General features: G+C 43.3%; 1 protein-coding gene and 1 pseudogene across 1 annotated transcript; one reads left to right on the top strand and one right to left on the bottom strand.

The window, feature by feature from the left end:
* The first annotated feature begins 1,810 nt into the window (after nucleotides 1-1,810).
* CCDC126 (coiled-coil domain containing 126) lies at nucleotides 1,811-27,691 on the top strand. The gene is made up of 4 exons (XM_058678205.1): nucleotides 1,811-1,851; nucleotides 4,898-5,071; nucleotides 11,730-12,094; nucleotides 25,911-27,691. Exons 3-4 carry the CDS (start codon nucleotides 11,857-11,859, stop codon nucleotides 26,093-26,095), a joined length of 423 nt encoding a protein of 140 aa, XP_058534188.1. The 5' UTR covers nucleotides 1,811-1,851; nucleotides 4,898-5,071; nucleotides 11,730-11,856; the 3' UTR covers nucleotides 26,096-27,691.
* On the bottom strand, nucleotides 20,880-22,932 carry LOC105941653 (protein limb expression 1 homolog; annotated as a pseudogene).
* Nucleotides 27,692-27,907: the final 216 nt, after the last annotated feature.

Genomic DNA, 27,907 nt, shown 5'->3' with positions numbered 1-27,907 from the left:
CCTTCACCGAGTGGAAGCTGGGCCAGGAGCCAGAGCGCGGAGATGAACTCAGGCAGCTTCCCTTTTCCCTCCCGATCCCCACCTGTTTTGGTTCAGATTGATTTATGTTTATTTGAAAGACAGAGAGACAGAGACCTTCCATGTACTAGTTCATTCCCAAAGGGCCACCACAGCCGGAGCCTAGCTGACCTGAAGCCCGGAGGGTCCCAAGGCTTTGGCCCATCCTCTGCCGTTGTCCCAGGCTGTAGGCAGGGAGCTGGATGCGAAGTGGAGAGCTTGGGCACGAACCAGCCCCTGTAGGGGATGCCAGCATTGTGCTGCAGTTGGAAGATTATTTTGCTAAACCACCATGCTGGTCCCTAGTTTTTCTTTTGTTGTAATATTTTCTGTTTTCATTCCTGTCTTACTTTTCCCCTTATCTTTCAGCTTTTAATGTTTAAAATCACATTATTTATTTATTTATTTTGGTAATCTTTATTGCTCTTTGTCTTCTCAGATTGCCATGTAAAAATGATCCGGTCTCTTGAGATTCTTATTTCTGTGTCTTATATAGCTGGGATTTTGATGTGGCTTCCCCTAAAGCAGTCCATTTTAAGTCCCCTACTTGATGATGGAGAGGGCAGGGTGGCTGTGTCCCGTGTTAATTTCTCCTCAAGCAACAGGAGGTACAGAAGATATTTTAGGGAAGAGTCTCCTGAAGTTGCATTCCGGGGTCAAGTCTGCAGAGGGTTCATCTCCAAGTCATTCTTTGGGGAGCAGAATCAGAGCCCCTGGCCCCGGTGAACCGGCTGTTCTCTGGCTTCAATTCCTGTGGGGCCTGACCCATGGGCAGTAATTCTCACAGCACCGTCAGCTGCGTGAGAGGGTCTCTGTTGGCCAGTTGCTGCCACTGTTGGTCGTTTTAGCTGTAAATTGTAACAGCACAGAAAGCAGAGCACTGGCTAAATGTAAAAGTGGGATTTGATGAAAGGATTAACCAGTTATTAATGTTTTCAATGTTGCTCTGTTTATGTGAATAAAAATATAAGTACTTGATGATAGGCAATTGAAATAGTGTTTTTTTCAACTTATTAAATGCAAGAGATTTATATAAAGTCACCACATCTATGTATGTGTGTGTCCATGCATGTAAAAATAAGTAAATAAACAAAGGAAATTTGAACAAAAGATTTGTAGTGTATATATTTGTTAGTGTCCGTTTTATTTTTTATTTTTAAATGTTTATTTTTGTTTATGTGAAAGGCAGAGCTGGGTCAGAGTGAAGCCAGGAGCCTGGAACTCTGTCCAGGCCTCCCCTGTGGGTGGCAGGGGTCCAAGTTCTTAGGGCATCTGCTGCTTCCCTGCGTGTTAGCAGGGGGCTGGAGCAAAGGCGCAGGAGCACAACTTGGAGTGTGATGTCCGTCCGATGTACGCTTGCCAAGTCTCTGCATAACCTGCTGTGCCAGGAAGCCTGCCCTGTGTCTTGTTTTCTTCAAAAGTGCTCACTACAAAGTGCTAGCTGGAGTTTTGTTTGTTGCTTTGGAGAAGCGCTGGTGTCCTGGGCCCGAACTTGGGCTCCGTTTCCCTCCTTTGACACTGGATCCATTCACTTTGTGCATCACTGTCGCCAAGGTGTTGGAGTTTAAATGTTTGCTAATTTGTTGTCTTTTTTCTGGTGATAGTATTGGGCTCCTCTGTTTGCCTTTTAGGTTTCTGGCTAGGAGGCAACCACTGAAATCTTGCTTACATATCTGGCTGTTTGTATGGTAAATTTGGCAAATGGTGTAGCGAAGCTGTGAACAGCACTTATTTTTATTTTGAGCAGCACTTCTGTCCATTGGAGCGGAGACTATAACTGCAGTGAGTAAAAAAGTATAGCAAAGTTAACCCATATTTTCTTATTTTTTGGGGGTTTCTTAACAAGAAATGTTTTGAAGCCTGGAAAATTGTGTTTAAAATGGTTATTAACAGTTTGAAAAACTTTAACTCACTGGCAGATTGCTACCTAAGCTATTCTGTTCTGTAATTCCTCCCTCTGTCCAGGCCCTTTGTATATTACAAAATGCCAGTAAGAATATGTTTTTCCATGAGAAGACCACTATATCCCAGCTTAGTGTTGCAGTATGTTGCCAAGCAGTGCTTCCTAAGAAAGGGGTACACAGAGCTTTCTCTGCTTCTGGGGTTCCTTCTGTTCATTTTGGGCAGCTTGTGCAGACCACACCTTTCCATGCTGGAAGTGGGGAGCCCGCCTTCTCGTTTGTTTGTGCTTCAGAGAATAGGGATACGGCATTTCCTGGCTGCTTCCAGGAGTCTGGTCAGAAGAGAATTCTGAACTGTTTTCGTTTGGAAGCAAATTGGAACCAGATCTTGCACTTCCTCTTCTTTGTCAACTCAAATACCACTTCCCCCAAGGACCTTCCTGACTGCTGGACGTGGCCCCCTGCTTCTTTCTTCCAGGCAGTTTATCAGAACCTGAATTTGTCTTCTTGGCTTGCTTGTTTGTTTTCCTGATCATGCTACAGCACAGTTTCTGGAAGAACAAGAATCTGTCTGTCTTGCTTCAACTTTCACATGTCTACTTCCTGCACATAGTAGGTGCTTTCGTAAATACCATAGATGAGTGAAAGGACAAGCCGAGCACCTTTGTGCCTAGAATCCAACTGTGTGGTTGTGTTTGAGCCTGAGCCTTTGTGTGCTTCCAGAAGTGCTGATCAGCCTATGCTGGAAGCCTCTCTTGGCAGGGGACCTTGGATGTATCTTTGTTTGGCTTCATTTCTTTTTCTGTTCTAGTTTTTAGCCTGTGTAACAAGATATGGCACTTCTGTTGCAACTGTGTAATATTTTGGTTTATGTGATAAAGCATATTTGAAACATTAATAGACCACCTGTGTAATTTAGTAAATAACCAGCTTTTTAGGATCACTTCCCTAGGCTACCATGGCTGTTTTCTGTTTTATATATGTTAAAAAATTTTATTCTTTAAAACAATGCTTACATTTTATTTGAAAGACAGAAATAAAGAGAGGTGCAGAGAGGCAACATGGAAAAATCTTCCATGTGCTGGTTCACTTCCCAAATGTCTGTGGTGACTGGGGCTGTTGTGTTCCAAGAGCTTCTTCTGGGTCTCCCCTGTGGGTGAAGGGGCTCAAGACTTTGGGTGGTCCTCCGCTGCTTTCCCAGACCACAAGCAGGGAGCTGGATGGAAAGTGGAGCAATAGGGACTGGAACCAGCACCTACAGGGTGTGAGCGTCCCATGACTTTATCAGTTGTTCCACAGCACTGGCCCCCTTTCCCCACTCCCCCTTTTTTTAAAGATTTATTTTATTTTTGTTGCAAAGTCAGATTACAGAGAGGAGGAGAGACAGAGAAGATCTTGCGTCCACTGATTCACTCCCAAATTTTAGCACCATATTTACATACTCCAACTTCTATTGCCACAAAATATTATAAGGAGATCCCTTGTCACTTGAGAGAAGGTGGGATTAGGCTCACTTTAAAGTAGTAGACATTTCGTGGTGACTGCTGAGTGTCCCCAGGCTCCAGGGCATCATGTGTTTGCTCTGAAGCCACCCGGGATAAGGCTCGCCCACGTGGTTGTCTGAAGTCATCTGGTACGAAGTGTGGTGCTGCAGAGTTGAAAGGGATCAGAGAGGCTTACAGGAGGAAGTGGGGGTTTGCAGTCCTTCCAGCTGAGCTGACAAGTGAGCGCATTTTCACCTAGTCCCCTTTGAGGCCATTTGGACAGTGAGCCGCGTGGACAATGTGTTAATGTGTTTTCTTTTAGGGCTGGGTAACTCCTCAGGGACTTAATACCTAGGGAATATTTCATGCTTTCCACAAATTCAGAGTAGAAACTTGTTCAATTTAGTGTGCTCTTGGAGAGCCGTGAACTGATGGCATGAGACGCATTCAGGAAGCATGCTGGTAAATGAAAATACAGAAATGTGAAGTTTGATTGCTACCATAGTGCGAGGCACAAAGAGACTGGATTGATTAGGGGAGGTGTTTTTGGTAACTAATGGAAATGGATTTGGTCTTTGGGGATTGGATTATGGAGGCCGTTTGAGATCTGATCAAAAGAGTTTCGTGTAATTGCAGTGGGGAGGGGGTGGAATCCCAGACCTGATGGAATTGCACCATAAAATTCAAAATTAAAAAAAAGTTTCTTGTGAGTCTATTAAAGCTTCTTATATTGGGAAAAAACTCACATTAGAGCCAATGTTATGGTATGGTGGGGTAAACTGTCACCTGTAGTGCCCACATAAATCTTTAACAAAACAAAATCTCACATTAACTAGAGTTACTTGGATTGTCAGAAATTAGTATTGTTGCCTAAGTGCCTGACATTGGTATTAAATATTAATATTAAGTAGCATGAGATGTCATTTAATCTTCACTGGTATTAGGCAGGTATGATGGTCTGCATTAAGTACTTGTGGGGGTCAGGACTTAGGGCGGTAGGATAGCTTGCTCAGGGTTTTAAAGCTAGCATATGTGATTTCATTGGGAATAGTAGATTTTACCTCGAGGCTGCTGGGGTGATCAAAGTGGCACTGCTGCTCTTTAAAGATTGACATTTGGGCAAAGTCCGCAAGGATGAGAAGGAGGAAGGCTCCAGAAGAGCCATGCATATAGGGCAGTAGAAGTTGATTTGTAGCCTTAAGTTCAGAAAAAATTTCATGTTTTGCCTAGAATGCCAGTGAAGAGAGCAGGAGAGAAGAGGTATGAGATTAGGACATAGGGTAGAAGTCAGATGATGTAGGGCTTTGTGAAAAACAGTTTGAATGCTATTTTAAAGCAGTGGATGATTGTTGAGGGGCTTCAAAGCAGAGGAATGAAGAGTATGTGGGTGAGTCTGCGTGTGTGTGTGTGTAATAAAAACATAAAATTTAACCATTAACTTGTCATTTTTTCAAGATTGATTTATGTATCTGAAAGGCGGAATTGCAGAGTGAGAAAGAGGAAGAGACGGAGAGCAGTTTTCCATCCACCGGGTCACTCCACAAATGGCTGCAATTGCCCATGGTGGGCCAAGGTGAAGCCAGGAGCCTGGAGCCCGAGAACCTGGGCTACCTTCCGCTGCCTTCCCAGGTATGTTGGTAAGGAGCTGGAGCAGCTGGACTCTCAATTAGGGCCACAGGGAATGCTGGAGTGGCAGGTGGAGCCTTAACCTCTTGTACCACAGCACCAGCTCCTGAGCCATCTTCATGTTCTTGATTTTATTTTTCGTTTGGAAGGCAGAGTTAGAGAGGGAGGGAGAGGGAAAGAGAGATCTTCCATCTGCTGGTTCACTCCCCAATAGGCCACAATGGCCGGAGCTGGGTTGGACTGGAGACAGGAGTTTCTTCTGGGTCTCTCATGTGGGTGTGGAGTCCAAAGCCTTGGGCCATCCTCTGCTGCTTTTCCAGTCCCCAGGCAGGAAGCTGGATCAGAAGTGGAGCAGCTGGGAGTTGACTGGCGCCTATATGGGATGCCAGTGCTGGCAACAGGATTAGCATGCTACGTCGCCTGACTGTCCTGGCAAGCCCAGAGCAGTCTGAGATCCAACCCCTGCATGGTCGCTGTGGATGGAGCAAATTCTTGGACCTCAGGCTTGGACAAGCCCAGGACCCTCCCTGCGCCTAGCAGCTGTGGATGGATCTCCAGTAGTAAGCCTGGGCTGGCATGGGTACCCCGAGCCGTAGCCATGTGTCTGGGGCATCCAGGCACCCATGCTCTGCTCTAGTTACCTGGAGTCCACCCACTATCATTACTTTAGAACTGTAAAGCTAGCAGCAGCCCTGCCTGTAGCTGGGGTGGCTGCTTCATGAGGCAGCTTGAGATCTGGGCAGTGCTTTTCTAGCTCTGCTGTACCCTGGAGCACCCTGGGCTCTTTAAGAAATGTGAGTGCTGCCTCTCCTCTCCTGGGGTTCTGTTGTAGTTGTGGTAAGATAAGGCCTAGTACTGGATTTTTTTTTTTACCCTCTAGTTTTTTTTTTTTTTTTTTTTTTTTTAAGATTTATTTATTTTTATTGGAAAGTCAGATTTACAGAGAGAAGGAGAGACTGAGAGAAAGATCTTACATCTGCTGATTCACTCCCCAAGTGGTCACAACAGCCGGAGCTGAGCTGATCTGAAGCCAGGAGTTCTTCCCTCTCTCCCACGTGGGTGCAGGGTCCTAAGGTCTTCAGCCATCCTTGACTGCTTTCCCAAGCCACAGGCAGGGAGCTGGATGGGCAGTGGAGCAGCCGGGGTTAGAACTGGCATCCATATGGGATCCTGGTGCATGCAAGGTGAAGACTTTAGCCGCTAGGTTACTGTCTCGGGTGGTTTTAATATAAAACATTGTTTCCTGAGACCGGAGACAGAGCTGTATCCTAGGCTTAGAATTGATTGTGTAAATGAGCGGTTAGCACACTTTTCAGGCCTTCTTCGGTTACACCAGGGAATCCTCATGGGCTTTGGGATTGTGTAGCCCTTTGTCGGGCGTTGGCTCGCTTTGGACCACTGTTTAATTGGAGAGTGCCAGCCTATACAGTGTCCCATCCCCATTCTATTTACCCTTGGTTTCCTTTTGGGATTCTCTGCTGTTTAGTGGAATTAAGTTCTCCTGAAGTCTCACTTCTTTGCTATTGTTAAAGACAAATCTTTCTCATATGAATGGTGTTACTTCCTGTCACTGTAGGAACACATTTAGCAAACAATGCAGAAGGCATTTTCACTGCTAACTGGAGTGTTGCCGGTGGAAGTACCCTGCTTCTTGGTGATATGGGCACTTGCTCTGCATCTACTTGTGGAGCACAGCAGTTTTGCACAGATATAGTCCACGGAGCAAAGGCTGGGCAGGTCTTTCACTCATAAAGTGATTATGTCGACTCTGGTGGTACAAGCAGGTCTTAACCATCTGTTTGGAACAATGAGGGGCTCTTTTAAAAAGTTTGTGGCTTAGGTCTTTGGACGAATCATGCTGAGAAACGCTAGTTTTCAACCAGCCGTCCCCATTTCCTGGGATGGATGAGAAAGAGACAAAGATCTTGGTTTACTCCCCAAGTGGCTACTGGAAGCCAGGAGCCAGGAGCTTTTTCTAGGTCTCTCACGCAGGTGCAGCATCCCACAGCTTTGGGCCTTCCTCTACTGCTTCCCCAGGGCACGAGCAGGGAGCTGGATGGGAAGTGGAGCACAAACCGATGCCCATAGCGGATCCTGCTTATAAGATGAGGATTTAGCCACTGAGCCATCATGCCAGGCCCACAGCCTGCCATTTTTAAGCTTGTCCCTGTTTGGAAGGACTTTACCCAGTGTAGGTGAGACTGCCTGTGTTTGCCCCTCCCATTCGCTGCCCCACTAGACCCACCATTGGTGAATAACCATTTCTTTGCCTAATGCCCTTACTCTTTTGCTGCTTTTGAGAAATTTTGCTCTTCTAGGACTGAGCTTCAGGAACTCTTGTAAAGGGAAGCACTGGCGCTTTGTGAAAATACAGATTCTGAACTTTGATCTTAAATTTAGTTCTTGCCAAAGGATAGGCCTCGTAAAGTCAGCTGCCTGGGTAACAGTCTCAACCAAGATAAACTCTGTAAGTCTTATTTTGATTATATCTAAAGAGAAGAATATTAGGGCTTGGCGGCGTGGCCTAGCAGCTAAAGTCCTCGCCTTGAAAGCCCCGGGATCCCTTATGGTCACTGGTTCTAATCCCGGTAGCTCTACTTCCTGCTTGTGGCCTGGGAAAGCAGACGAGGATGGCCCAAAGCTTTGGGACCCTGCACCCGTGTGGGAGACCCGGAAGAGGTTCCTGGTTCCCGGCATCGGATTGGTGCAGCACCGGCCGTTGCGCTCACTTGGGGAGTGAGTCATCGGATGGAAGATCTTCCTCTCTGTCTCTCCTCCTCTCTGTATATCTGACTTTGTATTAAAAATAAAAAAATCTTTTAAAAAAAGAATATTAATGGCAGTAACGTATCTTTTTTGTGAAGTTATTGCAAATTTTAAGTGAAATAATCTTGTGAAGCACTTTTCTTAGGTAAGTTAGCCACCTCATAAGAACTCAGTAATACAGTCCTGGGAGGGAGAAAGAGCTTGGATGATTGACAGCAGGGTTCTGTTGGATGAAAGTGACAGGCTGTGGTGTTCCACAGTACACAGGTGACGTAGAGTTCACAAGAAGGTGTTAACTGCTGTGCAGGGTACTGTGAGAGCGGGGCTGTTGGCCCCACACACAGAAGAGGTCGTGAATGAGACTGGTTTGCCAGGGTTGACTGGTTTATGCTTCGTGTGTGTGCTGCAGGAGTATCCCATGCCCTGCAAATAAGAAGAAGGCACTCGGTTATTCTCTGCTGCAGTTTGCTTCACTAGCTTTGCTGTGGGCCAGGTGCAGTGGTTTTATTTCTTCCACTATCCAGTTGTGTAATGCTGGGTCAGTTCTCACGTTTTATTAGTACTGATTGTCGGGAGAATGAGCTCATGCTCGCAGGGCGCTCACTACAGTACCTGCTGTTTAGGGAATGATTGAGGTGAGAGTTGTTAGCTGCACTATCACTGAAGTACCTTCTTTGCATCCAGTTTCAAAATTCTTTTTGACCTCAGAAATACACAAACATGCACAGTGTTAAAAATATAAATATATACGGTATTAGAACTTTCTAGGTTGTCATTTAAGCTTCATCTGCCAGAATACTTTGGATTCTGTGATCTCCAATCTCCAGTGATGTCATATTGCTGGGTTTGTTGTCATGCCAACCTTACAACCAACCCTTCTGTGACTGCTTCAGCTTAGTCACAGCTGATCTTCCCCTGGGTGCTGGGAGAGGTGGTGTCACTCACACCCACGTCATGCTTGAGGAGGAAAGATGGGGCCAATAATAAGAAGAGTAATTTGAATATATGTTTGTTAAAACTTTGCAAGTTTTTGCTTAGAAATCTAGAATTTATACTCTGAACTCAAGCTGAGTATACTTCTCGTAGTACAAATGTTATGGAGTGGGCGTTCAGCCCAGCAGTCAGGATGCCAGCGTCTCACAGCAGAGCACCTCTGGGACTGTTTCCTGCTCTCACTCCTCACTCTTGCTGATACCACGGCCAGAGGCAGCTAGTATTCAGGTCGTTGGGTCCCTGCCTCCCACATGGGAGACCTGGACTATCTTCCTGTGGTTCCTGCCCTGGACTAGCGTGGCTGTTAGAGACACTGGGAGGCAGGGCTAGGGAACCAGCACATAGGAGCTTGCTTTCTATCTCCATCTCTAAAAGAAATAACTAAAATTGAAAAGAAAAAGAAAATATTTTAGGATATGCTTATCTGATTTTGCTAATAAAGCAAAATTTAGTAATCTAGTGTTAATGATATTTTTCCTTAAAGAATTAAAAAGGTTTATTTTGTATATATTAACTAAGGACATAAAATTGGAAGGAAGTTTGGAAAGGAGTTAATTACTAATTAAAACAAATTTTTTTTTTTTGAAAATCTGATATACAGAGAGGAGGAAAGACAGAGAGGAAGATCTTCCAGCCGCTAATTCACTTCCCAAGTGGCTGCAACTGAAGCTGATCCGAAGCCAGGAGCCAGGAGCTCTTTTGGGTCTCCCGCACGGTTGCAGGGTCCCAAGGTCTTAGACCATCCTCTACTGCCTTTCCAGAACACAAGCAGGGAGCTGGATGGAAAGTGGGGCTGTCGGGACACGAACCAGCGTCCGTGGGATCCTGGCACATGTACGGCAAGGACTTTTAGCCACTGGACTACTGTGCCGGGCCGCAATTGCTAATTTTTAATGCAGTTATTTTTGTTTTAGCAAATAATATGCCCAACTAGTGGTTTGGGCATGCTTACAGTGAAGTTTGGCAGAATGGGTGCGTTTCAACAGGAGTGCTGGGTGTTGTTCAAATCTCAGAGCCCTGTGTTGAGCAGAGGTCCTGGGAAGTAGCTGGGCAGCCAAGCGGGAGTTCTCTGGGAGGTAGAGTCCCCCTTCCTCATCTCTCAACGTACTAGCGAGTGGAGAAGACTTGACGTGTGTTTTTATATGCTGATATTGTACATAAGATTTAGAATGCTTGCTTATTGTCAGTTTTCAAAAAAGGTTTAAAGCCACCTGTACTGGAAAGCAAATTTCTGTGGTGCACCTAAGTGCCTAGCATATATGTTGGTTCAGTGTGTGTTGAGTAAAAGTAATTAAGCGTTTTGCAAAGTTTGTTACCTTTATGCTATGCTATTTTAATTTTCAGTCATATCCTTTGCCTCTCAAAGATTTTGTTTTGTTTGATGTAATCAAAGAACATTCTTTATTAGGCACTTTGATGGTTCATATACATGTTCTTTTTTCAGGCCTTCCTGGATTCCCTGTCACACCTTTCTCTTTTTGAAATAATTGAAGTATCATTTTTTAATCTTCTCCTGAATTATACAGAGATATACCTTTGTCATTTAAAAGCGTGGATCTGTAAATTTTGGAAGATAGAAAAATATTCTGAGCTATTTAATCCTTCGTCATGAAATGATGACTATTCATACATATGTGGCATATTTTTTATAAAATAAAAACTTTGAAGTTATCTTAGGTTGGACTTTCCCTACTATTACATCATTCCCAGGAGTGATATCTTGTGAGATTTTCAAATGTTGACATTCTATATTATCATAGGAGTTCTCTTTTGTTTGTTTGTTTGTTTTTAAAATTTGTTGTGTATGTTTGACAGAGAGGAGGAACAGGAGAGAGCATCTTTCATCTACTGCTTCTTTCTCCAAAACACCTGTGGCAGCTGAGGCTGGGCCAGATCAGAGAAGTCACATCGGTGTCAGGGATCTGAGTACTTGGGCCGGCCAGCACTGTCCCCCAGGTTTCCCAGACGCATCAGCAGCGAGCTGGGTGGGAATGCTGTTGTCATCAGTGCTGGTTTAATCTGCTACACCAAACACTGGCCTCTATAGTAATTATCCCTAAGTAATCAGGCATTTTAATTTTTTTTTTTTAAGATTTTATTATTATTGGAAAGCCGGATATACAGAGAGGAGGAGAGTCAGAGAGGAAGATCTTCCATCTGATGTTTCACTTCCCAAGTGAGCCGCAACGGGCCCCATGCGCGCCAATCCGAAGCCGGGAACCAGGAACCTCTTCCAGGTCTCCCATGCGGGTGCAGGGTCCCAAAGCTTTTGGGCCGTCCTCGACTGCTTTCCCAGGCCACAAGCAGGGAGCTGGATGGGAAGTGGAGCTGCCGGGATTAGAACCGGCGCCCATAAGGGATCCTGGGGCTTTCAAGGCTAGAACTTTAGCCGCTAGGCCATGCCACCGGGCCCCAGGCATTTGAATTTTTGAATCTGTTTCATCTTTCCTTGAAGTTTAACTTTTGTTTTGGTACCCACCATTTCTTTTTAGAATTTTTTAATTTTTAAAAATTTTTTGAAGCTGAGAAAGACTAGCTGCTGGGGACACAAGTTGGTGATGTGTATTTGAACAGATCAGATCTACTTTGAGAAGACATCATTTAGAGTTTTGACCAAGGTGGCATTTGACTCAGATATTTTTCTTAATGGTTCAGATATTTTTAATGGACATTTATTTCTAGCTTAAATTTTGAAAATATAGATAAATGAAATTTCTGATAAAAGACCAGAAACTGATAAATAACTAAGTAAATCAGTCAAAGTTTTCCTAGTGGTGGAGAAATTGTCAGTGAAGATGATATAGTTCCAAATAAAAAATACAGAATTTTTTCTCTTTATTTTTTTCTCTTCTGTCTCTGAAATAGGTTGAGAGTAATTACCTGTTTCTTCTCACTTTTGCAGCGTTAATAGAGGGGAGACAACCGTGCTGAAGATGAAGAATATACAATATTAGAGGAGAATTTTTTCTCTTCTCTTTCTTTGACTTGTCTTCAGTTCCCACTTTTCAATCGAGTTGGCTTCATCAGAAATGTTTTTTACAATCTCAAGGAAAAACATGTCCCAGAAATTAAGTTTCCTGTTACTTGTATTTGGACTCATTTGGGGATTGATGTTACTGCACTATACTTTTCAACAGCCAAGACATCAAAGCAGTGTGAAGTTACGTGAACAAATACTAGACTTAAGCAGAAAATATGTGAAAGCTCTGGCAGAGGAAAATAAGAACATGGTGGATATCGGGAATGGCGCTTCCATGGCGGGATATGGTAAGACAACTGTAGAGTGTTTCTAGTCTCCCCTCTTGGCCTGCCCCATCGAAACCTGCTCTTGGGTATTAAACTCAGTCCGCTCTGTATACTAGTTTGACAAAGTGGTATTTTTGATTTCTTATTGTGAGACTTTGAAAATAACCTCAAAGATAAAATAACATAATTAAACACTACCATATTCGTCACCCTGATTTTATATTTATTGTAGAATTTGTTTTATGTGATCAAATAATATTTAAGGTAAATTGTGGAAATTGTGACATTTTCTACTATAGAGCCCTTAAGTGTATTAAAAACAAATCTTTTTCTATGTGTGAGCTTTTCCTCCATAGCACAATGGTCTGATTGTCATATCTAGTTTCTGTTTGAATTCTCCTGAGTGTCACAGAATGATCATCTTCGTGGGCATCTGTTCGTTCCTGAGAAGCAGGGTGTGCCTGTATCTCCAGTGCTCTGTATTGCGTGCCCCCTCGCAAGTCCCTTCTGCCTGCTCTGCTCTCCCTGTAAGACTCCAAAGGAAAGCAAAAGAACAGATGCATTTGGTTCTGTCTGGAACTGTGTGTGTACATGAATTATATGTACATTTTAAAGATGTTACTGTTTGTTCAATTAAAGGTTATACATGCATGCGTTTAAAGAATCAAAATGTGTTGATTCTTGTCATAAAAAAGGGAAATTTTTCCACTCCCAGTAGTCTTCAGATTTCCTGTTTCTAACAGCTACCCATTTTAGATTCTTTCATCTCATTTGCTTGATTGCTGCATATCTAAATGGCATGCTCCCTGAGCTACTTCTTGATTTTGCAGTTGGAGACATCTGCTGATTCCCCACTGTGCAGTGAGGTTAGCTTCCTTTCCTGCCTGAAGATGCATTCTTCTCATCCCCAAGCTGCCTTGTCACATGCAGGTTCTTCTTGTCCTGCCGATTTTCCTAACTTGGACACATTCAGCATTCCATGACTTTCTCCGCTGTGGACTGTTTGCTTTTTAGGTTCAGCCGTGAATTGTTGTAGATCACCTTGCACTACATCTTGGAAATTCATTGTGTTTTCTTGTGTTAAATCTTCAGTTTCCCCGAATTCTGGAGCTTCCTCTTCATTGGTTACCTCCTAATGTTAGGGGAATAGATCTTCTGGTAGGTTAAGGAGAAAGATGCAGGTGAGACAAAAGCTTTAAGTCCCTGTAAATCTGAAAAGATCTTTATGATTATTAAAAATTTACTCGTTTATTTGAGAGAGAGAGAGAGATCTGTCTACTGGTTCGTTCCCCAGATGGCCACAAACTGTGAGGGCTGGGCCAGGCCAAAGGCCAAAGCCTGGCATTCCATTTGGGTCTCACACACGTTGGTCTGGTGAACATGTTTTTGTGGATATGTGCTTCATGTTTACCGTGACTTCTGATATCAACTACTGGGAGTTAGGCCAGACTAGACAAGTTAAGTACACAGTCTGCTATAAGCCTGGCTTCATTCAGTTCAGACAGCAGCCTCTATTTGGACTTTCCAGGCCACCTTCACTTCCAGCTAGCTGGCTACACATTTGAAGGTTCTGAATATCCCTCATGTTTAATAATTTCTTACAACAGTTCACAGAATTCACTTAAAATATTGTATTTACCATGTAGCATCAAGTTCAAGTCAGAACCGGCCACAGGGAGAGCTTGTGGAGCTCCAAGGACAATCTCCAGTGTCTTCTCATGCCGTCAGAACTCCTAGCCTCCTGTCACATTGAGGAAGAGGACTGTCGGCCAGAGAAGCACCCTAAAATTTCAGTGGACAGAGTTTATTGCCTTTCATATGTAAGCATGATTGATGGGATCATTGGCCACACTGCCTCTAGCCCCTCCCTTCTCTGGAGGTTAGCTGAAAATCCCCAAGCCTCTCATCACATTGGTGTTTCTGGAATGGCCAACCCCAGTCTTTTTTTTTTTTATTTTATTTTTAGTATTGTTTACATAGTTGGATGCACATCCATGTGGGCCTCCAATTAGGATGGGGAGGGTTGAGGTATGGAGGAAGGTAGGTAGAACAATTGTTTCAATATGTTTTTTTCTTTCCTTTTTTAAACTTATTATCACTATCATTTTATGATACATTTCCATAGGTCCTCAGATTTTCCTTAGCTCCTCCCCAAGTTCCCTCCCACCCCCCCAGTGAGTTCCCATATGTGTGTGTGTGTGTGTGTGTGTGTGTGTGTGTAGTTTTAAAGCAAGATATATTAGAAAAGCTGAGAAAAGGAGCTTCTGTCCTAGTGATGGGAGGGGGTTTGAAATAGAAAGGACCCCTACCTCCTGCCATGGTGGCAAGAGGAAGAAAGAAGAAATACCCTAGACCTCTGCCATCGTGGCAGGAGGAAAAGTGGAAAACAAAGACCTCCCCCCATATTATTACTATAATATAATTCTTCATAAACAGTCATATGTCCATCATTGCGGGCATGGACAATGCCAAAGAGTCCAGCATCCTATTGTCAAGATATAGTTAACAGTTCCATTGGGAGTCCATCTTCGATCTGGAAGTAGAGATGTACACAGCATTGCATCCTCACATCTGGATATGATAGTTTCCATTACATAGTTACTAAACATTCCCTTAAATGAAAAGCCACAAAACAAAATCAACAACAGGAAAAGAAGAAATTAAAAATGCCATGAAGTTAAATAACATGCTACTGAATGACTAATGTGTCGCTGAAGAAATGAAAAAGGAAATCAAGAACCTTCTTCAAGAAGATGATGCTGCTGCATGATCTATGAGTCAGTGAAGAATTTAATGAGAAAGAGTTTTGAAGAGATGAAAGTAAATTTAAAAAGTCAAAATCCATGAGATATAGGTTCCACTGTTCTTTGTTGGTGAGATATGTGTTCTGTAGGCAACAAATAGGTGGGTTTTGTTTTTTGAATTCAGTCTACTAATCTAAAAAAAGTTGATTGATGAGTTTAAGCCACTTACATTCAGGGTTAATATAAATGAGGATAATTTGGTCGCATCATTTTAGCAATAGGTTGTTCATTGATTTGGTCTTCTATTGTACTGGGATGTGCTTCACATTTGCCTTTGGTTTTGGTGGGTGCTATTCCTCTTCTCTGTCAAGAGAACATCTGTAAGTATCATTTTTAGGGCAGTTTTGGAAGAGGCAACGTCTTTTAACTTTTCTTTACTGTGGAAGAATTTTATTTCATTTTCAAAGACAAAGGAATACATTGCTGGGTATGTTATCCTGGGCTGACAATATTTTGCTTTTAGAATCTGGAATGTGTCACTCCATTCTCTTCTTGCCTGTAGAGTTTCCTGTGAGAGGTCTCCTGTGAATTTAATTGTCATTCCTTTATATGTCAATTCATTTTTTTCATGTGCACGTTTAGGATCTTTTCCTTATGTTCTATTGAAGAGAGCTTAATTGTCATGTGTCATGGCGAAGATTGCTTTTGGTCAACCCTGTTGGGAGTTCTGTACCCCTCCTGGATGTTGTTTCCCAATTCTTTCTCTAGATTAGGGAAATTTTCCTTTAATATTTCATCGAATACATTTTTTTTAAAGATTTATTTTATTTTTTATTACAAAGTCAGGTATACTGAGAGGAGGAGAGACAGAGAGGAAGTGGAGCTGCTGGGACCAGAACCAGCGGCCATATGGGATCAAGGCGAGGACCTTAGCCACTAGGCCACGCCGCCGAGCCCCACATCGAATACATTTTTAAATGAAACTTCTCTTTCTGTACCTTCTGTACCTTCTGGGACTCCACAAGATTCTTATATTTGGGCTTTTAATAGTGCCTTTCAATTCTTGAATGCTTTTTTTAGCTTGACCCAGCTCTGCTTCCAGCTTTTTGTTTTTTTCCTGCTGGTAACAACAAATATCTTCCAATTCTGAAATTCTTTCTTCTGCTTCATTCATTCTATTCTCTCCACTGTACTTTTAATTTGCTCCGCTGTATTCTTCCTTTCTGATATATCAGCTTTCATTTGATTCATTTCCTGTGTGACATATTCCTTAAATTTCTCTTTTTCTTTTTTTTTTTTTTGTTTCCGCACTAGTATTTTTTTCCCCTATATCTCGGGTCAGGGGAGAAACAAAGGGAAAAGACCCACCCAGCCTCCTGCCCATTCCAGGTCCCCGATGTGAGGCATGCTCCGAGGGTCCTGCTCAAGCAGTTTTGATAGTTCAGCAGGTCTGAATTGCTGCCAATCTCGCCGTTCCAATCGGGATGAAACCTATTCAGAATCCACTGGCTGACATAGTCTCTTCATGGTTGGGGTTCTGAGATCAGCAGTTCAGTTGGAGGGATCTCCAAAGAAACTTCATCTGAGATGATCCCAAACCTGAATCTTGTGTGAATTTGCAATACAGGGTCTGGCACAGTCCATCACCCCAATCAGCTTATGCACATGCTGGTCATTGCAGTTGCTGGGTCAGTTCTGTTTCCAGCCCTGTCATCCACTTGAATCAATGGGTGTTGGAGTCCAGCTTGATCCTACCCACTTCATACTCGGTCCTCACGCAAACCAGTGGGAGCTGCAGCCTAGTTGGGGTGATTCCCTATAACCCCATAGCACAAGAGCTAGATGAGTCCTACAGCTTAACCAGCCAGGTCCACTCCCAGACCCAGCTCTGGTGTGACCTAGCAGGTGCCATGGCCTAATCCCACCTGTCCCCAACCATTTTGGCTCTGGCTAGTGCCAGTAGGTGCTAAAGCCTAGCCCAGTCTGGCCTGTCTCCAGACCCTACCCAAATGCATGCTGACAAGTGCTGCAGCCTTGTCCAGCCTGGTTTGCCCATAGTCCTGGTTCTCACACTCACCAGTGAGATCTATAGCCTGGCAGGGGAGCCCCAAAGTTCCCCTACCAGACCTGTTCGCAGTCCCAGATCTTATGCCTGGTGGTGGGTGCTTCAATTCAGCTTGGCATGGCCCTTGTATAGTCTCAGCTCTAGCTGGTGGGTGTTGCAGCTTTGCTCAGCTAAGCGAGCAGCACAGATCCTGTCCAGGCTCTCATGTTGCCATCAGATGCTCTAGCCTAGCCCAAGGCAGCCTGCCTCCAGATCCAGCCACAGAAATGCTGATGTGCTTCAGCCTTGCCTGTCCTGCTCCAACCCCCAGTCCTGGCTCTTGTACTCCTCATCAGGAGCTTCAGACTAGCAGAGGAATTCCCCAAGTTGCCATACCAGGCCTGCTCCCAGCCCCAGATCTCACATGTACTTGTAGGTGTTGTGGCCCTTCTTGGCATGGCCTGCCCTCAGCTCCGGCTTTTGCTTGTGCTGGTGGGTGCTGCAGGCTGACCCTGCCTGCTTCCTCCTAGCCCTGACTCCTGAGAGTGTCAGTTGAGTTTTGTGTACCAGCCTGGTACAGCCCATCACCACTCTGGCTCTCATGCAAACCAGCAGGTACTATAGTCCCACAGAGGTGAACCTGTGATCTAGCCTGACATGGCCACCTTCTGCTCTGACACTCATGAGTGGGTACTGTGGCTTAGCTTAGCCAGACATACTCCCTAGACCCAGCTTTTGCTTGTGCTGGCAGACAGTGGGCAGTGCCACTTAGCCCAGCCCAGGTGTCTGAGTGCCTCCAACTCCCATCTTAAATTGTCTCAGGGGCACAAACTATCTAGGGACCCACTCTGAGCTATTTCATTAATATTAACTAACAGATGTGGTCTTGGGGCTTGTTGGCTTACCACTCTGGAAATACCAAGCACTTAATGGCTACCTCCCAGGGGCGAGACAAAGACTAAATAAATGCTGAAGCACATCAGCTTAGTCATAATCCAGCATTTTTCCTTTACCCACAGTTTACTTTGAGTTACTAGTGGTCAACTGCAAGCTGATTAAATGGAACATTTCAAAAATAAACAACCCCATGAGGAGAGATATTGGCCATAGAGAGGGCTATCCACAAGGAGACAGCATTGAAGAAGGCCTAAAGGGCTATCCCCTTGTTCAGTGCCACCCACCCCATTATAGAATAGGGTGTGAAGCCTTAATTGAACATAAAAATGAGTAGCGTTTAGTACCCTTGGGGTCTTCCAGGAGTGTGATGGTGTCTCCATGTGGGACTCAGGTTACACATGTTCATTATGGCACCTTCTCCTCCCTGGTCCAAGGACAGGAGGCTCCAGTGCATCATGGGAAGGTGTTGTACTAGATTAGCATGTAAGGGGGTGGAGTGAAGGCGCAGGACTGGAGACAGAAATTGTGGAGAAATCTTCCAGTTTGTTTTCCCCTAAGAGCCCCCTGCCTTTTTTCTTCCTCGTATCATGTCCATGCTGTATATGCGATAGTTGCTAGTAGCTGTCTCTGTTGTGAAAGCTACAGTTGTCGACTAGACCTGCGTGTGTTTAGGTCACATTTACTTTTCTCAGAAGTGCGTATATGTAGGACAAAACAGTATCTCTTTGATGAGATATGTCTAATATCCAGATACTTCGACCTTTCCTTGTGAGCTTGCCAGAGAAGCACTGAAGCACTGTCCATCCTCTGCTGGAAAGCATGCCGTGTAGACGTCCAGGTGTCCTGGGACTGGGCAGGAGGAAGGAAGGGCTAGGTGAGGAAGGGCCACCCCAGGACCATTTTCAGTGGTGTGCCGGCCCTCGGGTTCTCTGCAGTGGAGATTTTGGAGTGGCGTCAAATTTCGGAATAAAATTGATTAATAACCTTTCACCCAGTCTTCCTATTTTGATGTAATTCATCTTTGCTTCCATTTTCAGTAAATACGTGGTACAATGTTCTAGAGTCTTCTGTGGGGTGTAGTTCTAGGGAGAAAATTAGGTTGCTTTTTGTTTTTCCTTCTTGTTTGAGATTTAGGCCTTTCAAAAAGGTCTGATAGAAGTCAGTTGCCATTCATCCATCTGTTTTTCAGCTTCTGAAGTTTGGTGTAATTATCTCCTTCTTTATTGCCTTTGGCCTCACAGATTTGAAAGCGAGAAACAAATTCATTGTTGGGTGGGGTATCCAGAGTCATCATGCCCATGCTTTGGGATATAATATTTATTTATTTATTTATTTATTTTGCTTCTCCATGTTAGAATTTTCATGACGTGACAGGAACTGGGGGGCTGAGCCGAAGGATCAAATTTGGATGATGAGATGAAAGAGTGTAAACTGAGATGAAGGCACAGTAAAGATGCCAACACAGGAATTCTGTCATTTTGCATATTGTCTGGTAGATTCTTGGAAGAGAGATGTTTGAAAGTCCTTTTGAGCGTAGCAGTGGTGGCGTTTGAAAGGCAGCCATCAGTGTTGTGATGGACAGATATAAATTACTAAAAAGCGAACCGATAGGAGCTAAGAAAAGTCATTTCCCCAGACCACGGCTCAAATCCCTTCTGTTAATTTTAGATGCATCTGGAACTCTTTATTGTAAATTATGCCCATAGGAATGCTAACTCTTTGAGAAACAGTTTAACTATGCTGTTTGCTCTGTGGCTTGCAGAAATAGGAAATTACACAGTATACGTTTGTTAGTATTTTAGCAGGGGTTTGTTTATTTTAGCCATAATAAAAATAGCTTCATTTAAAGATTTTTTTAAATAAGTAAGTCCTTTTTTAAAAAGATTTATTTTTATTACAAAGTCAGATATACAGAGAGGAGGAGAGATAAAGAGGAAGTGGAGCTGCCGGGATTAGAACCGGCGACCATATAGGTTCCTGGCACGTTCAAGGTGAGGACCTTAACCACTAGGCCACGCTGCCAGGCCCTAAAGATTTTTTTTTTAAAAAGATGTTTATTTATTTATCTGAAAGACAGAGTGTTACTGATAAAGAACCAGAGACCTTCCACCTGCTTGTTTGTTCTCCAGATGGTCTCAGTGACCGGGGTGGGGCTAGGTCTAGGCCAGGAGCCAGAAACTCCATCCTGGACTCCCACATGGGTCATCTGCCACTGCCTCCACAGGTGAATTAGCAGGGAGCTGGACTGGACGTGGAGCAGCTCTGATGTAGAATGCTCATGTTGCAGCCACAATGCTGACCTCATATTTTCTGCTGAAAATTTCTTGACAAGTCAAAAGTAAAGAAACAAAAAAAAACCTGCTATAGTCTCATCACATGGTGAAACTGTCTGTTTCCTGTTGTTTTTTTTTTCCTTGCACACATGTGTAAATAACCTTAGCCATAGGCTTCCCTGGCCTAAGCTGCTTTTTTTTTTAATATTTATTTTATTTTTATTGCAAAATCAGAGAGGAAGTGAGACAGAGAGGAAGATATTCCGTCTGATGACTCACTCCCCAAGTGACCACAACAGCTGGAGCTGCGCCGATCCGAAACTAGAAGCCAGGAAATTCTTCTGGGTCTCCATGTAGGTGCAGGGTCCCAAGGCTTTGGGCCATCCTCAACTGCTTTCCCAGGCCACAAACAGGGAGCTGGATGTGAAGTGGGGCAGTGGGATTAGAACCAGTGCCCATATGGGATCCTGGTGTGTTCAAGGCAAGGACTTTAGCCACTACGACACTGCACCGGGCCCGAGACTGCTACTTCATATATATTATGTATATATATAGCATCTTGCATCTGCTGGTTCACTCCCCAGGTGGCCACAATAGCTGGAGCTGAGCTGACCCGAAGCCAGGAGCCAGGAGCTCTTCTGGGTCTCCCATGCAGGTGCAGGGTCTCAAGGCTTTGGGCCGTCCTCAGCTGCTTTCCCAGGCCACAAGCAGGGAGCTGGAGAGGAAGAGAAGCAGCCGGGACACGATCTGGTGCACATGTGGGACCCCCATGCTTATACAGGGAGGATTTAGCCATTGAGCCATCATGCCAGGCCTGGGTGTTACTCTTTAAGTTATTGTTAAAGGAGCTAACTGTAGGAGTAGAGATCCAATGTGTATACTTCAGTCTTACAGTTGAAGATTTAAAAAAAAATATACATTATCTCTTGTTTACCAAGCACTTTTGCAAGTCTTGAGTGAAAGATATCTTCTTTTTTTTTATTTTTTGGAAATTGAGAAAAATTTTATTCAATTTGGATTCCCATACTAAAGTGAAATAACCCCTCTCATGCTGTAGCTATGGAAACACCCGTGAACACTTCAATTTGACACTGCTGCCATTCGTAAATCTAAGCGAGCAGGAACTATCTAATTCTTACCCATATAAGCACTGACCCACAGAGAAGGCAGTCTTAGCCTTCCTTTTAGAAGATTCCAGTGCCTTAGACTTCTTGATATTAGAGTTCCTAGATGCTTTACATGCATGAAAAACAAAATCAGCTAGATTCCTTCTCTCTAATGCCTGTGGAATGAGCCAAATGCAAGCATCTTTTTTGTTCTCTGGTAATTTTTTCTTAGGATATTTTAACCTTTAAATGTGCAAATTAAAGATGAGTGTGATTAAAAGATTTATAAAAACTGGATATTAATTTTTGGTGACATTCCTATATACGGAAGAATTAGGTCTTAAAATTGTTATTACAATGGCCTCTAGAATTTTCATATTATTACTGTTCTAAGAGCTTTGATAGTTGGATGTCCAGATAAAATCTCCACCATAGTTTTAGGTTATACTTAGTAGAGTGTGAGCTACCACTTAATTTACAAATACTAAGAACAGGTTCTGACTCCTATATGTATTTAAGAAAAAAATTCATACTGTTTATTTGATCCCAAGTAATTTTTAAAAGGACCTATCACACTACTTTCCTAGCCCTGGCTGCTGTTTTTTGAGGGGTTGCTATACCAGCCCGCTCTTTGAAATACCATTTATAATCTAGCAAGGCACATGTCACGGGACTTTTGATGGAAGTCAGGCTTGCAGAGTATTTTTCACACAATCCTGTCTCCATCCTTCCAACCTGAGAGGTGGAGCTATTGAGAGTGCAATGGGAGAAACATGCATTGCGTGGGATGCTGGGCCTGGGAGGAGTTCTGCTGTTCTCCCATTCTGTGGGAAGAAGGGATGGGGAGGATGCAGACTTCTGCAGGCAGTCGCTAACCGTGCTAAGGCCTCTGTCCCTCCAGTGGGCTGCCTGATGTCAGAGTCTGGCATCCCTGGAGCACCGGGGACCCGGCCTTGCTCACGGTAGCCGCACAAAGCCGTGAGGCTCAGCTGGTCATCACTGGGTGAGGATGCTTCAGGGTTGCTGTAGATCTGAGTCAGGGCTAAGTTCAGGATTTCCTTCTCTTTGTAAAAGCGTGGTTCTTGTCCGGCTTCTCTGGCTTCCTCCAACTGCCTCAGGGCTATTCATAGCTCCTGGGAAAGAATTCCTAGTGACTCCTGCTCCTGCATGATCCAGTTCAAGGCCATGTGGTTGCACATTTTTTCATCCAGGGAATACTGGGAATAGTAAGAGATGATTTCCTGAGACTCCAGGATGGTCTTCCCCATATTGGACTCCAACATGTAGTGGTAGGCTCTGATACTTGTGCCAGGATCGGCTGCATCATCTAAAGTGCCGCTGGTGGAGGCCACGGCTTCCTGAACACTTTCCACGATGAACTCCTTGGTGATCTTGCAAGAGCGTAGCTTGTTGAAGAGGGAGTTGATCAGGGCTACTCTGGCTGCATCTCATCTGGCCTCTGCTGTACTTAGGCAACACTGAAAATTGCAAAAGCAACTTCCCCCTGGGAGAGTCACATAACTCACAAACGGGAGGCCCAGAAGAGCAACTCATAGACCACCAAGCCTTCACTTGGGAACACAGCCCCCTGCTGCTGCTTGCTTTCCCTAAATTCCTGTAGCATTGACACAACATTCAAGTCTTTGAAGACCAGAGCCAGGTTTCTGTGGGGCAAGGCCTGGGTAATGATGTGTCTCAGAGATTCCAAGGTTCGTTCCATCTCGGGTCTGCCTGTGCGAGACTCCTGCACAAGGCATCCTCGCAGTCCTGGACTGAATTTTCAGATGTCTTCTTTTATTGTGAAACATCCAACTAGACTCACAATTTGGTAACATTTTAGAGGAAACTGCTTTAAAATCTTTTGAGTGTTAAAAGTTCATCTGAGGTCCCACCATGGTAGTCTAGTGGCTGAAGCCCTCACTTGCTAAGCGCCAGATCCCATATGAATACTGGTTTGTGTCCTGGCTTCTCCACTTTCCCACCAGATCCCTGCTTTGTGAGAGCAATCCCAACTACTAGTTCATTTCCCCAAATGTCTGCAGTGGCTGTGAGTGGACCAGGCTGTAGCCCATAGCGAAGAACCGAATCCAGGTCTCCATGTGGGTATCAGGGTCCCAGTTACTTGAGCCATCACAGCTGCCTTCCAGGGTCTGTGTTGGCAAGAGCTGGAGTTGGGAACCAGAGCTGGGTATTGAACTCAGGTTCTCCAATATGGAAAATACTTACTCCAGGGGAAGGCTTGCTCCTGCTAACACCTTTTTTTTTTTTCCATAGCAGGTCACTATCCCTTTTCTAGAATACTTGGAAACAGAAAGATTTTGAATTTTGAAATATTTTTAGAGCTGGTGCTATGGTACAGCAGGTTGAGCTATTGTCTGCAGCACTGACATGCCATATGGGCACTAGTTCAAATCCTGGCTGCTCCACTTCCAAGCCAGCTCCATGCTAATAGCCTGGGAAAGCAGCAGAGGGTGGTCCAAGTCCTTGGGCCCCTCCCACCCACTCAGGAGACACAGATGAAATTCTTGGCATCTGGCTTTGGCCTGGCCTAGCCTTGACTGTGGCCATTTGGGGAGTGAGCCAGCAGATGGAAGATCTCTCTGTCTCTCATCTCTTTCCTTTTCTCTGTAACTTTGCCTTTTGATTAAAGTAAGTAAATCTTTTTAATAAATTTGCCTTTACATTGGTGAAATATCTTGGGGGTATGGGACCCAAGACTTACATGAAATTCATTTATGTTTCATATATACTTTATTTTATTTTTTGAAACTTTTTTAAAGATTTATTTTATTTTTATTACAAAGTCAGATATACAGAGAGGAGGAGAGATAGAGATGAAGATCTTCTGTCTGATGATTCACTGCCCAGGTGAGCACAATGGCCGGTGCTGTGCTGATCCGAAGCCAGGAGCCAGGAGCCTGTTCCGGGTCTCCCACACAGGTGCAGGATCCCAAGGCTTTGGTCCGTCCTCGACTGCTTTCCCAGGCCACAAGCAGGGAGCTGGATGGGAAGTGGAGCTGCCGGGATTAGAACTGGCGTGCATATGGGATCCCAGGGTGCGTGCAAGGTGAGGACTTTAGCCATTAGGCCACGCCGCCGGGCCCAAACTATTTTATTTGATATTATATACACTTGACATACATACAATCTGAAGGTAATTTTGTACATTCTTAGTGCAGTAGCATTTTGACTGCAACCTGGCACATGAAGCAGTGTGTGAAATTCTCAACCTGTGGGTCATGTTAATACTCAGTTTGAGATGTTGGGTTTTGGATTAAGGTGGCTTCATTTTGCATAGTATCTTCAAGCTGCATCCATACCATAGCCTGGATCGGAACATCATTTCTGTTTCTGGCTGACTGCTCCTCTGTTGTTATGTGTGCAGCACATTTTCTTTATCTGTTCATCTTTGTTGATGGGCTCTGTTTTTTTCTACCTTTTGGCAATTTTGCATAAAACTGCAGTGAACGCTGGTGTCCAAGTATCTCTTTTTAGTCTTTGCTTTCAGTGTCTGGATGTTTGCTTAGGAGTGGAATTCCTGGGTTGTAGAGTCATCCTGCAGTCAACATTTGGAAGAATTGCTCAGCTGTTTTCTGCAACAGTTACACCGTCTTATGTTTCCAACAGTGATATGTGAGATTTTCAATTTCTCCACATCCTTACTATTTTTTCCATTTGATTATGATGTCTTATGATGAGTGGTCTCTCATTTTCCAGCATAATGGGCACCTTCTATCATATTGTTATGTGCGTTTGTTCTTTGGAGAAGTATCTCTGGAATTCCTTTGTCCACTTTAAAAATCGAGTTATAACTATTTAAAAAGATCTGTTTGTTTTCAATTGTAAGAGATCTCCATGTCCTGGATAGTAGATCTTTTGTCTTCATTTTCTTGATAATGTCCATTGATCACCAGAAGCTTAATTTTGATGAAGTCTGATTGACCTTTCCCTCTTTGGTTGTTCATGCCTTGCTGATATGTTGGTAACAGGAATGTCATCAAGTTTGTCTGTTAGCTGATTTCTCCTCAGGTGATCCCAGGTTAGGCCCAAGATTGAAAAAAACAAAACAAAAGCAAAACAAAAAAAAAAATCCTGCGTTACAACATTGTTGTTATCAAATGCCTATTCTGTGTGAACGTCTTTAGGGAAATGGGAGAAGAGATGGTGTGGAAGAAGAAAATAATTTTGTTCTTGCTGAGCATGTTGTGCTGAAATCCCTTAACTTCCCAAAGGGGTTTGGAGTGACTGTCCTTTTGATCATTTCCCATACCAGCTGGGTTCCTGGTACCTGCCCTGCGCTGTGTGCTGCCCTGCCCTGCCTGGCATCCCCCCCGCCCCACTTGATGCTGTGAAGGTGCTGGGCTTCCTGTTTGTTGAGGCATTTCATAAAATCTCTTCTTAGCTCACATTTTGTCTTAACAGCCTACTGCACAGTATTCTTCACAAATTGCTTAAGAAACTCAAGCTAAACAGATGTTTTATTTTGAGGGATTGATATTTTGGACCAGAGTTTAAATTATCCTGTTGCACTTGGGAAGGTCAGAATTTCTCTCATGTTTTTACAACTCTGAAATTTCCTTTTGGAAACCGTTTGTGATGCTGTTGATGGTAATAATTAGCCCCTTTCTGCTTGTGGTGTGAGTGCATTCTCTCTGGTGTATTTTCTCTCGGCCACCCCACTCATTGTTCAGTACCCCTACCATAAAAACACCGAGATCAAGTGTGCCCTGTCAACATCTGATATGGTTTCTTCTGCCTTTCCCACTCCCACAGCGGATCTGAGAAGGACGATCGCGGTCCTGCTGGAGGACATCCTGCAGCGCCTGATGAAGCTGGAGAGCAAGGTGGACTACATTGTCGTGAATGGCTCTGCCACCAACACTACGAATGGTGCTGCGGGGCATTTGGTGCCAGTGACCACAAACAAGAGGATCAACGCATCAGGCAGCGTGAGATAGCACCTGAAGAGCCCTCCTCCTGCCCGGCTCCATCCACTGTGGATTCTGTCCTGCCACAGAAAACCTTTGTAATCGCTGGTTAGTACAGAATAAACACTTGACAATTAAAAGCTCTAGGCATTTCTAAGGAATATGCTGGATTCATGGAACTCTAATTCTGTAATATACAATTTTAAATGCGGTTAGTTTGCTCTCAGACAAGCCTCTTTACTGCTGTACTATATCCTTAACAGGAATTTGGCAACATGACTGATGTAGTACACAGATAAGTGATCTTTGTATAAATTTTTTGTGTTTGAGATCAAGCTGATACAAAACCACCGAAAGTCACAGATGCATTTCTGTAAAATATTTATTTAATATATAACATGCTCTTCAGATGAGTTGAGAATATGGTTATTGGATCATTCTGTCATTTGTCCTCAGTAGCTATAACTGTCAGACTGAGGCTATTAAAAATGAGCTTACTTCTAGTACTATTTCTTTGTTACTTAGATTATGAGCAGAAAAAAGGAAGTATAACATTGAAAACATTTTGAAATCATGACCCAAAGAATGTCTTCGTTTGCACTGTCCTTCAAAATACTGAAAGTTATTTAATGTATATGTAAAAATACTACATTTTGAAGAGTATTATCTTGAAATGGGTAGCAGCCACTGTCCATAACCTGTTCTAAGAGTTGAGGCCATTTAATAAAATTGATACAGCAGTCTCTGCTCTCATACTTATGATTTTCTTACATTCTGAAGAATAAAAGATATTTTTATGATGAGATTATAAATAACTGCGATATTCATGATGTTTCGCATCCATGGATGTCAACTGGAGAATTTAACCCTTGGGTGTCTGCTTATTAGGAAAGCACTTTTCCGTGGCTGGATAAATTTGGCTTTCATTATATTTGAGGAAGAGGGGACCAAGATTTTAGGTAGATTGGAACTCTTGAGGGCTTTATCCAGATGTATATAATGAAGTATTTGTACTGCATTAAGTTGCTGGGAAATGTTAATGTTATGTAAGAGTGCCCTGCTTTATGAAACTTCGGATTTGTATAACAGATGTGTTGATAACTCATTTTATATAATGACCATTTAAAAGAATTAAGAACATTTAAAGTATAAATTATGAAGATTGACTATCTTTTCAGGAAAACAGCTACTGTACATAGCACAAAAAATTCTAATCTTGGGTAATTCTAGTATAGAACACTTTATTTAAAACTTCCTTGTAGAAAATTAATTGCCATATGGTGCCCTATATTTCATACTATTTATTCTCTATAAAAACTGCATCAGTGCAGCTAGCTTGTAGATTTAGACTATGTTGAATTTAGTTTTGGATATTGTATTATTCATTATTATAATATGCTACCACATGTAGTAGCAATAATTACAACAGTTTATGAAAATAACTGAGAAAATACTGTTTCATGAAAAATAGTTTTCTGAAATGGTCTGTGTAACCTACCTTTATGTGAAGAAATTAATTACGTACCATTACCAGATAAAGTTTGGAATAACTGTTGAGTCTCTCTTACTAGACGTGTATATTTTTGTTTCTGTTTTCAGGGATCAAATAAAAATATATTATTTCTATTTATGAACTGTGTTTTTCACGATAGTTGGACATTTAATAAAAGGTAAATGATGAGAAGTGATCATTAACATAATCTTGGGTTATGTTTTGTCAACTCCAAGTGACTTTTTCAGCAGTGGTGTTGAAGGTGCTATGCTGGTTTAGAAGTGGATTGTATGCTCAATCTGTTGTTGAAAGCTGGTTGGGCTTTTAAGAAGAGAGTAGTAACTGGGTTA

Source organism: Ochotona princeps, chromosome 20 (genome assembly GCF_030435755.1).
Source record: "Ochotona princeps isolate mOchPri1 chromosome 20, mOchPri1.hap1, whole genome shotgun sequence".
Classification (NCBI taxonomy): Eukaryota; Metazoa; Chordata; class Mammalia; order Lagomorpha; family Ochotonidae; genus Ochotona; species Ochotona princeps.
This window is presented reverse-complemented; position numbering and strand designations above follow the sequence as displayed.

What these genes read in the sequence shown, in the direction of transcription:
- CCDC126 (XM_058678205.1), top strand. Translation starts at nt 11,857, where the DNA reads ATGTTTTTTACAATCTCAAGGAAAAACATGTCCCAGAAATTAAGTTTC. An exon ending in CGCTTCCATGGCGGGATATG is followed by an intron (nt 12,095 to 25,910) that starts GTAAGACAACTG and finishes CCACTCCCACAG; the next exon opens with CGGATCTGAGAAGGACGATC.